This window comes from Hemibagrus wyckioides, linkage group LG28, assembly GCF_019097595.1.
Source record: "Hemibagrus wyckioides isolate EC202008001 linkage group LG28, SWU_Hwy_1.0, whole genome shotgun sequence".
In the NCBI taxonomy this organism is placed as follows: Eukaryota; Metazoa; Chordata; class Actinopteri; order Siluriformes; family Bagridae; genus Hemibagrus; species Hemibagrus wyckioides.
Window position 1 is genome coordinate 13539390 of NC_080737.1, and position 11867 is coordinate 13551256.

At 39.6% G+C, this 11867-nt stretch overlaps 1 protein-coding gene across 1 annotated transcript; it reads left to right on the forward strand.

Annotated features, from left to right (window-relative positions):
• Positions 1 to 589: 589 nt before the first annotated feature.
• On the forward strand, positions 590 to 11611 carry dhx33 (DEAH (Asp-Glu-Ala-His) box polypeptide 33). The gene is made up of 12 exons (XM_058383617.1): positions 590 to 1001; positions 1792 to 1952; positions 2063 to 2290; positions 3109 to 3279; positions 3550 to 3735; positions 4015 to 4126; positions 4974 to 5133; positions 5317 to 5405; positions 6071 to 6198; positions 6596 to 6799; positions 7868 to 7954; positions 8093 to 11611. Exons 1-12 carry the CDS (start codon positions 794 to 796, stop codon positions 8399 to 8401), a joined length of 2043 nt encoding a protein of 680 aa, XP_058239600.1. The 5' UTR covers positions 590 to 793; the 3' UTR covers positions 8402 to 11611.
• Positions 11612 to 11867: the final 256 nt, after the last annotated feature.

The window sequence follows — 11867 nt, forward strand, 5'->3', positions numbered from 1 at the left end:
AGCCGGGATAACTCCACAGGGACCCTGACCAGGTTGACTGTATGGGAAGTTGTTACGGATTGAATGAATAAATGTGTTGTGAATAATTATGGAATATGAAGCCTAGAAAGCTATTCTCGATTTGGGACGAACCCCGGGCTTTTCTTGGTTCCGTCTCTTTTTAATGAATCATTTCATACGACTCGGGTAAGCAGTAAGAGTCGACTTTTTCAGCACCTAACCGGTTCATTGCTTCTTCTTTTTTTAATACTCTTAACGGGTTTTAATATTTTTAACAAAAGTTTTCTTTTTCTGTATAACGACTGAAACTGAACAATGGAATATTTTATCTTCTAATAAACAAAATCAGCAATATATGAAGCGTGCGTAAGAATCCCTGCATTTATATTGTTATGCCTGCTGTGTCTGTACTTCATTAAAAATATTTATTTCCATTTATCCTGTCATTCTTTCTTACCATTGACACACACACACACACACACACACACACACACACACACACTGAACGGGAATAAGTCAGGTTTCTATGAGAGTCGACTCTCAGAGTTTACCTACCTAAACTTAAAGAATCGACTCCTTCACGAACGAGGCAGTGCCAGCTCCTACGTCAATTCCCTGCGACGTCGGAGTGTGAGCCATGTGAGAGGCGATTCCCTTGAAGATTAGATAAACAACCGCAGTGGCGAAGGCCTTTTTACACCTCCAAACGTGTTGTTTTGCTTGTTTTAGTACCGAGTCGGACGTGAATTGCGAGAAGGACGGGTTAATATCGGATCGACGCTTTTTCCGGATCATGCCCCACGACCCCGATCCTCCACCGGCCAAGAAATTTAAGCCGGGCTCCCCTTTTTTCCCAGCAAACAAGAAGCCTGGAATGCTGCTCCCAAAGAAGGGAAATGCGCCCAGTCCAATAGACGTGCAAAGAAAACAGCTTCCTATTTACCAGGCCAAATCTCAGCTCATCGATCAGCTCAGACAGCTCCACAATGCGGTGTTAATCGGTAAGTTTAGCCTGTACCTAGCCTGTACACAGACACCATCAGCATTTGATCTCTTCCTTGCTACAGAAATTACAACAACAGCTGGAATCTCTGAATAAATAAAGTTATGTACGGAATAAATTAAAGCAGCAATATTAATTCCAAAGTTTTTAGTTGAAAGCATGGTAGCAAGGTGAACAACCATGAAAGCACATGGTGACTTTGTGGGGTTTACATTTCCCTGACAGCTGTTAGTTACCACTTGGATTTATGCTCAAAGGATGTTTTATTAGGTTATTACCTCATATAACATAATTGTGGACCCTTATCTGGAACTGGTGTATCAGCTTTACTGTTTATTAACACTGTATAAACTTACTCAGTCATGCTTTTATACACATTTTCTGATACTGACTGCCTAGTGTGTTGCAGATTTCCATTTAATGTGTAGTGGTGTTTGTGTTTACATAGAAAAGACTTATTTCTGAGACCAAGGGGATGACTATCTCTAAAGTAGTTTAATTCAGACATTCACATTTGGCAGACACCCTTAGCCACCGTGACTAACATTTATCTCATTTACACAATTGAGGGTTAAGGGGCTCAGCAGTGGCAGCTTGGTGGACCCAGGATTCAAGCTCACAACCTTCTGATCAGTAGTCTAATGCCTTAACCACTAAGCTACCGCATCCTTGACATGACCATGCAGTATGAATTGCTATGAGAAAAGAAAAGACAAAACCATACATCATTACATACATTTCCTACAAAGTACCCCACTATTTGGTGATCTGTCTGCTCTATTATCCAGGAGAGACAGGCTCGGGAAAAACCACACAGATCCCACAGTACCTCTATGAAGCAGGCATCGGTCGGCAGGGCATCATCGCAGTCACTCAGCCTCGACGTGTGGCTGCCATCTCGCTGGCGGGACGAGTGGCCGAGGAAAAGAGAACTCAGCTTGGAAAACTGGTGGGTTAAGAAACTGTTTACACATGTTTTGGAAGTGTGTGATGTCATTCATATAGTTGGTACCTATTGATTTTTTTCCCAAATAAACTACAATGCCAACATGTCCACAGGTTGGCTACACGGTACGATTCGAGGACGTGACGTCCCTGGAAACCAAACTGAAGTTTATGACTGATGGCATGCTGCTGAGAGAGGCGATTGGAGACCCCCTGCTTTTGCGCTACACGGTTGTGATCCTAGACGAAGCTCACGAGCGCACCGTCCATACTGATGTCCTCTTTGGCGTGGTCAAGAGCGCCCAGCGCAAACGCAGAGAGCATAATAAGATCCCTCTAAAGGTGAGCCATGAATATGGGTCAATAAAGAGCTTGAGGCATCAGACAAGGGATGAGCAGTATAAAAAATATCATACCATAATGTTTTACTACTGACCTATATATTATTATTATATTTTCCCTATATTTTTTTGCTTTCCTCTTGTATATTTAAATTCTGTTTTTATTGTAATTATTTTAGGATATTTTTTATTCATTTTTTAATTCTATTTTTATAATGCGGATAATGCGAACGGAGCAATCATTTTTAAAAATCTGTATTTTTAAGTACATTTTTAGACATATTTTTTTTACAGAAAAGCTTTATTTCTTTTTTGTTAAATATACAAAACAGTCCAAAACTTTAAATACCTTTAATCAGCCACTGTGCACTTTGATTTAATGGCTATAAAATATAAATAAACTACAAAAACAAGGAAGACTCATTTGTGAAACTAAATAACAACAATATCAACACTGCAAAAAAAGTGAAAATGTGTGTATGTAGTCTCATCTATCTAATATTTTTAATTATACAATAATTTCAGGCTTAATTTTTAGAGTATAATTTAGTTTCTTTCTAGGAAATCTTTCCAAATGTTCAAAATGAGCTCCATTACCTGCCAGCGGAGTCTTTTTCAGGGCTGAAATCAGTACAAATGTTTAGAAATAAATGTAATTATTTAATTTCAGTTGCAACAGGTATCAGTAGAGGAAATATTATATTATGTATATTATATAAATTTATACTATATTTAAATTCATTTGCTAAGATGTATATCATCAGATGTATATCATCAAATTGCTTATTGACCCATTGTTCATGTATTTTATATCTCCAGGTCATCGTGATGTCCGCCACCATGGACGTGGATCTGTTCTCTCAATATTTTAATAAGTCTCCTGTGTTGTACCTGGAGGGTCGCCAGCACCCGATTCAGATCTATTATACCAAGCAGCCGCAGTCTGATTACCTGCACGCGGCGCTGGTGTCCATCTTTCAGATTCACCAGGTCAGTCACTTTCTCATGTGGACTACAGAATGAGTTTTTAATACAGAGTATAGAAAATGAGTGAGCACTTTTTAATATCTGAGACGAGTGCCTTTATGTAGCTACTGTATCCTTTTCTGATATTGACTCTGTTTTCTCTTGTCCAATATAAAGCTATGAACTTTTAAACATTATGTATAACTCACATTTAATGGCTCTTTCAGGGATGATGAATATATTTGTGTTTATTTTGATCTTTGGTGTCTCTAACAAGTATCGTTGGCTTTCCAGGAAGCTCCTCTGTCTCATGACATCCTGGTGTTCATGACGGGGCAGGAGGAGATTGAAGCTCTGGCTCGAACGTGTCGGGACATCGCCAAACACCTGCCTGAAACCTGCGGGCCCATGATTGTGATCCCTCTGTACGCATCACTTCCTCCTGCCCAGCAGCTCAGGGTCTTTCAACCTGCACCTAAGGTACCCTGTTGATGGTTGCTCACAGATATGTTGCACCACCCCCCCAATGTAAGGATATTTATGTTTCATTATAAATACAGAAAAATAATAGGAAATGATCCCTGATTGTTAAAAAACGACTTATCATACAGACCCCCGTGTTTTATTCCTTTTGGTCAACCATTGACCTTGTTGACCAGAATTTTTATTTCTTTATGTCATATGTATTAACTTTCTCTATCTCTCTCTCTTTCTTTCTCTCTCTCACTCTCTCTCTCTCTCTCATTCTCTCTGTATCAGGGTTGCCGGAAGGTCATCCTGTCAACCAACATCGCAGAGACGTCCATAACTATTTCTGGAATTAAATACGTCATTGATACAGGAATGGTGAAGGCAAAGCGCTATAACCCAGGTGAGAGCTCTGCTGTCCAGCATAAAACGGTATTATTAAAACACCGGGGTTTTATTGTAGTAAATAAAACATAATCAGTCCCTCCAGGACTTCCTGATTTTGGGGAAATTAACACAGGATCAAGCAAACTCTCACATGTTCGTAGGAGCTTTTTTCCAAATTGCCGCAGGTTTACCACAGATTTGCGCCAAGACGTGTCGCATGAAATAATGACAACACAATGCTTTCCAGCCAGAGTTTTGTTTCGTGTTTGTTGAGCATGAGTATATCTATCATGGAAAGCAATTACATGTGTGTTTTCACTGGTAGGTTAAAAGAAGTATCCTCTGCTTGCAGTTTCACCAATTCGAGGGATTTGGATTTAAAAAAAGGCACAAGCTTGAAAAAATCAAGCTTTTTTGACCTCAACAATCCCAAAAAACACTTTCTGATGTTGAGCCAGGTTTCACTCTGTGTTTAGGCCACGCCCACGTTGTGATTAAATCCAAATATGGATATCTGTAGCATAAAAATCTTCTATTGCAATTGTAATTAAAATGTAAGTACTTCATTGATATTTTTTAATATACGTATATAGTACTTGTCCATATTTCCACATGCAGTCTGAGTGATTGCAATACCATCCAAATGCCACGTGGGGGAGCTGTACTATCTTCTACGCTTTGAATAATCAGCGTAATGTAAACTAACATCATAGATATTTCAGCAGTAATTGATATTTTAATACACGATTGATACACTGATAGTGTAAAATCCCGCCCATAAAAGAAATAAAGATTGCATTTGCAAGTCTCCATGTGCATAGTTCATGTGATATGCTGGTTTTTTTTGTCTTGTGTATCGATAGACAGCGGTCTGGAGGTGTTAGCCGTGCAGCGGGTGTCCAAAGCGCAGGCCTGGCAGCGGGCAGGAAGGGCAGGGAGAGAGGACTCCGGCTCCTGTTATCGCCTCTACACTGAAGACGAGTTCGACAACCTCGCAAACATGACTGTACCTGAAATACAACGGTATTGTGCAGACTCTCTGTTCAATTCTCTTCATTCAGGATTAAATAGATGTATATTACATGTATGTAGTTATTCAGAGCCAAATAATAATATTAGTTCCTTTTACATCCATGCATTTTTGTTGTCGTGTTTTTTTTAAAATGTAATATTAATTCATAATAATGATTAAAATCTGCTCTGTAGGTGTAATCTGGCTGGTGTCATACTGCAGCTGTTGGCTCTGGGTGTTCCTGATGTGCTCAACTTTGACTTCATGTCCAAGCCGTCACCTGGTAAGAGCCAAATGGTTTTCATATATGCAAAATTATTTGGCACCCTTCGTGCCATTGAATCTACAAATGAATAATGCTTGCACTACGTTGATATTTTGAGCCGGGTGGATTTATTTTTCATAAATTATTTTTTTTATAAAGTAGTGAATTTCCTTTGGAAAAACGAGGATTTTAAAATGATTAGCACCCTCACAATTAATATGTGCTGCTGGGAATGAGGGTTAATATTAATAATTAATAATGATTAAATAATTAATATTAAGTAATAATTAATAATAACATCCTTTACTGTTGTTGTTTTTTTAAATATTTATTTATTAATAAATTACTTAAATTAAGTGTAATAAAATAGCTATAATAATATAAATATTATTATATAATTATTATTATAATATGATGAACTACTGTGAATGATGATTATAATAATAATAATAATTATTATTATTATAATATAGGTATTATAAAATTATTATAATATGATGAACTGTTATGAATAGTAATAATATTTAATAATATTATTTATTAAATAATATTTAATAATAACTGTTATTATAGTTATTTTATTATTATTATTATTATTATTATTATATCTTTTTTGAAAGAAAATATTATTCTGTAATACATCTTGTATCTGCAGCCATATTGACACTTGTGTCCTTGAACAGAGTCGCTGCGAATGGCTGTGGAGCAGCTAGATCTCCTCGGAGCTGTGGATAGAAAAGATGATCAGGTTTTCCTCACTCCTCTGGGCAAGAAGATGGCCTACTTTCCCCTGGAACCTCGATTTGCTAAAGTAAGCTGGGATTATCTTCTTGCAGCAAGCGAATTTATGCCTCTGCCGGTTGTAGAGGTATTTTGCTTTTCGGTTGTCAATCAGTCTGTGTGAAGCCAAGGTATCGAGCCCGATATATTCATGGTAGGAGTTTATATGTGTTGTGTTATCTGAATAGAGAGAGGGAGTACTGCATGCTTGGCCCCCTAAGTGATATTGAAATGCTCCAGAGAGGAGAATCTGTGCTGAATTTCCTTATATTTTAATATGCATGTTAACTCCTTTGGGCACTTTGAGTTGAGCTGGAGGTGCATCCTGTTCCCTTGAGTTTGGCTTCACTATTGTATGGAGAAAATCGAACAGTTCCTTATGTTTATAGTTGACCATGTGACATATCTATTTTAACGCTATTTTCCAGACCATCCTGATTTCTCCAGACTTTTCCTGTACCGAGGAGATTCTGACCATTGTCTCTCTGCTCTCTGTGGACTCCGTGCTCTACAACCCCCCTGCCCGCCGAGACGAGGTGCTTGCTGTGCGCAAAAAATTCATCTCCAGCGAAGGAGATCACATGACCCTGCTGAACATCTACAGGGCCTTCAAGAAAGTCAGTGGAAATAAGGTAGGTGCTTCTGTTCTTTCAAGGGTCCGACACACCTACCTTGCTGGGCCACATCGTAGGAACAGTTAGAGATTTTTTGACCAGAGATTGTAGACACTGATTCGTCTCTGGTAGCTGGTTATATTGGGTTGGTACAGCCATGACATTGAAGAGTTTTTCAATCCCAATAGCACTGCTGCAACAGATATTTTGGTTGCAGAGCTACACAGATTTCCACACCAGTGTCACTGCCATGCTAATGCCTGAAGGAATTTCATCAGTAGTCCTATATTCGTGACTTTTCTGAATAAAATGGGTTCTGACATGTGCCTTGCAAAGCTGAACTGTTCTCGGTAATTAAGCCTTTTTACCAGTATACCGGTGTTCAGTTTTGCCGTGGAATGGAAGTTGACTTATGGGACGTTATTAATTTACATAAACAAATATAAAATGAGTCAGGACACTGTTGGCTTTCAGTGTAAGGTGTTTTTACCTTGGTTGTTTTTACCTTGAGAGGCTTATGAACAAGCATGTGGGGCATCTCAGAAAGCCTTCTGGTGGTCCAGCAGTAGGATCCCATGCTCTCATTGCCGCGGCCCGGGTTCGATTCCTCGTGTGCAGCTAACCCAGCCACTGAAGAGTTAACTTTCAGTTCTGGTCTCAAGCCTGGATAAAAATGGGAGGGTTGCATAAGGAAGGGCATCTGGCATAAAACCTGTGCCAAAGCAAATATGCGGATCAAGTGAACCGCTGTGGCGACCCTGAACAGGGAGCAGGCGAAGGAATAACTACAACAACATGTGGGGCATCTTAATTTACATTGAAGATATAAACATTTGAAATTATGCCACTCATAGGCTAGATAAAAACAGAAATACTTGAGAAATTTCTAAATGTCTATGAGCTTAATGTTAACCACCACTGTGTAGTGTGACATGACAATGCTGAACATATTGGCCTCTGGTAAAAAGAATTAAACACCTAAAGTCACTTTTATGGGAAATGCACCTAAAAATGGGCAAAAATTGTAGAAAAAGTCATCCAGTAAACTGTCACCTCCTTATATTTTGGTGTTGCTTGTTAATGCAGGAGTGGTGTAGGGAGAACTTTGTCAACAGCAGAAACATGGGTCTGGTTGCGGAAGTCCGAGCCCAGCTGAGGGACATTTGCCTTAAGGTACTAAATGATTCAATACTATTAACATGTTGTAGATCATTTTTCTGTTCTCTTATAGAGATATGTGATAAATTAATCAGCAAATAAACCTATAAATCTAATCAGGAGCATGATGTTTTTTGTTGTTCTGTATCCAAGCTGGGACTGAAGCTAGAATCCTCACTGTCTGAACTGGCTAACGTGCGGCGCTGCCTGGCACACGGCATGTTCGCCAACGCAGCTGAGCTACAGCCAGACGGCTCCTACGTAGCTCTGGACACCCACCAGACCATCGCCATCCACCCGTCCTCCGTCCTGTTCCAGGCCAAGCCGGCCTACGTGGTGTTCAACGAGCTCCTGCATACGTCACGCTGCTACATGCGGGACCTGTGCCTGGTGGACGCCGACTGGCTCCAGGAAGCAGCGCCGGAGTATTTCCGCCGTAAACTCCACACAGTGAAGAGCTAGTACACCTCAGGGGTGCTTTATCGAATTTAAAAGCAAATTGCATGAACATCCAGACCATGTTGGAACGGATAGCGCAAGTAGGTCTTGAAGATGTTTCGCCGTTCGTCTGAGACGCTTCGTATATATTTTTGTTTTGAGTGAGAATACTGAACAGGGTGTCGGGGGGGGGGGATTTTTGACGATTCCTCTTAACGAAGCCTCTCGGAGGACTGGCAAAACCTTTTCAAGGTATCAGAAATCCCGATGCATTCGACTACACGTTGACGCCATAACAGAGGATTTGTTCACCTTTCACCGAACACTGGATAATGGATAAAGGCGACGCTTGAACGTACTCATCTTTAAAGAGTAGAAAACATGAATAGTTGATGGGAATGACGTTCCTAAAACAACTAGTTTTGCTGTTCTTTGTACAAACGATGCATTTTGCACATCCTCCAATAGCTTTTGACTAATTTGTGGCTTCTCCGGTGGTTTGATACCGGAAGCTTTTTTTCTACTTGCCTGTTTCTACAGCCAGTTTAGTTGGATGCATAATAGGTGAGCTTACTTTATGAATTATGAATGCTTGCATGTTTACTTTAATCACGTGGCAGCCTCGGCTCATGACGAGCGGCCGGACTAGTTTCTCAGACTAGTTTGCTGACCCGTGTGTTTCCGTGAGCAGGGGCCCACATGTTGACTGGATGCTTGGTGTTTAACCACGGCCTTAATATTACGTCTCGTATTACCGACACCCAGTTTCAGACCATTTTAAACTTTGTTTTTTTATACTGAATCTATTATACGGGCATTTATTATAAACGGGATCTGAAACACCACTAGATCTTTCTAGCTGATTAATGGCTAACGCGTAGTTGATGTCTAATGAAAAACAGAGAATTTCGAGATGCAGTTACTTTGTACACTTTATAGAAAATAACAGTGTTGTATGCCCACGTTGTTGGTTGTGAAGGACAGAAATGATGGATGAGAAAACCACAGTGTTCTACTAGAAGTTAAAGGCCAGGCTTCGAGTCCTAAGGCAACGATTTGCCATTTGATGATCCCTCTTCATCTGCTCGAATATGATTTGCTACATCAATTTAATATCATCGATACGTGAACAAAATATTGATTGGTCATAGAGAAGGATTAGTTTCTAAGTATCAGAGTTACACACAAATCATCTTGCTATCCTATTCATTGGCTATTCATAGATTTTTTAAAACATATACCAGTTGATCCTTTTTTCGAAAACGATCGATTTATAATAATTGGAAACATCGTTTTATGATCGTTGCATTGATTTACTTCAATCCTTGCCTTTTAAATCAATACATTGATCCAGATCATCAGATTGCTGCACCCTTATGTGGATGAAATTGGCGGAAGCTGTTCTGTAACTAGAAATGCAAAGAATTATATCCTCTAGCTTCAGAAAGCCAGACCGAACTTAAAAAACAAGTCCTTTCCTCAGCCCCCTAAAGCATCTCAAAATTTAAATCGTATAATCCGGATAGAGAGAGGGTTGAATCTGATGCCCACTCTACCATTTCACCCCAGAACTCCGCTCTGATTATTTGGATGTTGGTTTAAAAATCCTATGGAGCCACAAAAGACCAGAGTTTCTCCTCGAAGCAGATTTTATTGACGATTTTTATGTGCTACACTGGACTGATTCAGAGCATCACTCTTGCTAAGCTATGCATGCCTTTCTATAAAAATTTGTACATCATTTACACTCGCTCTATCTTGACACGATATACCTGCTACACATTACAAGTACTTTCTCGGTCGATATGCTATGCATGATGTATGATTAACACAGAATAAGGCCACTCAGGTTTCTCTGGAATGCTGAATATACCTCAAATATACATATATATTTAGTGTATATAGTCATAAAAATGGTTCAGAGATTTTGTTTATCGTGTAGAGAGCATGGACCTTCATTTAAACTATCCAAGCTATGACTTGACACTTCCACATCCCAAATATGCTCGATGTTCATTTTTACTTTCTTGTTGTTGTTGTTGTTGTTGTTGTTGTTGTTTACACCCCCACCCCCCCTCAAGCAGCTTTCGAAATGATAGGGTGAGTTCTTGTGCCTTCGCAGAAGGTTGTTCAAAAATAATCTACCAAATAAATGACAGGCAAAAAATGACATCATGAAAGCAATGTGGATTTTCTTTGGCAGTCCGCTTCTCTGTTAACATGGAACTTTCCACAGGAGGAAGGCGGTGTGCGAGGTTTTCAGGAAATGCATGAGTCATGGCTTTACTTATTTTTGTCTTCTTCGGGTGTTGTCTGTTTCTGCGTACAGAATACTGCTGTCTGAACATGCTTGAATTTTTGATAAAGACCTAGGTTTAGTGAAACATGTCCTTATAAGGCAGCAAAATAAATTTGCATCATAAAAAAATCCACCCTAAACCGCTTGCATATTAAAGATTTTCTTTAATTTAAACTTTTTTTTTCCCCACAGACATTTTCAGCTTAAGTAGCCTATATTTGTCACATATACATTACCGCACAGTGAAATTCTTTCTTCGCATATCCCATCCTTGGGGCTTGGGGTCAGAGTGTAGGGTCAGCCATGATACAGCGCCCCTGGAGCAGAGTGAGTTACTCAAGGCCAGGCAGTGGCAGCTTGGCGGTGCTGGGGCTTGAACCCCAATTTTCTGGTCAATGACCCAGAGCCTGATTAACCTTTGTTAAATGTTTCCTACATTACCCACAATTCCATCCGACTACCATCTTAAAGAGGAGCCAGTAGGATTTAGCGCTTATTTCATGTCCACTTACAGAGAGCGATGCAGTGACGCTTTATTCCTTCGGTTTGTCCGGCTCTTTCACTTCCTCATCTGTACACTCTTCCAAAGTCACATGCTTACACAGCCGTCAAGGCTAATGTGCTTGTCATTATGCCAATCACTGATTAGCCAAGTCCATTACATTTCTGATATGTGGCAGACACCCTTATCCAGAGCGACTTACATTTTGTTTGTTTTTATACAACTGAGCAAAATTGAGAGTTAAGGGCCTTGCTCAGGTGCCCAATAGTGGCTGTTTGGTGGACCTGGGATTCAAGCTCACAGTCCTTCTGATCAGTAGTCCAGAACCTTAACCACTGATCTACCACATAGTCTAGCCATAACTGATACAACTGCATTGTATAGATGCATCGTATTCTAAATTTCCACTGCTTTATTAAAATTTCTTACGTTATGCCTGAGATTATTGTTTTTTTTTATCACTGTTATTTAATCCTATGATAAATGCTCTTACGATGTCATCCTTGGATATCACAAGAGAGTGACTTACAGGAGTAATAAAAGTACAGCACTGGAACAAGCTAATAAACACGTCGTAAATACAGCATTTTAATATAAATGTATTTAATATGTTTCATCTATCTGCACTGTGTCTTTGCTTTGCTAATGATTCACTAACACCATTCATTTCCACTCAGGGTTGTTTAGCA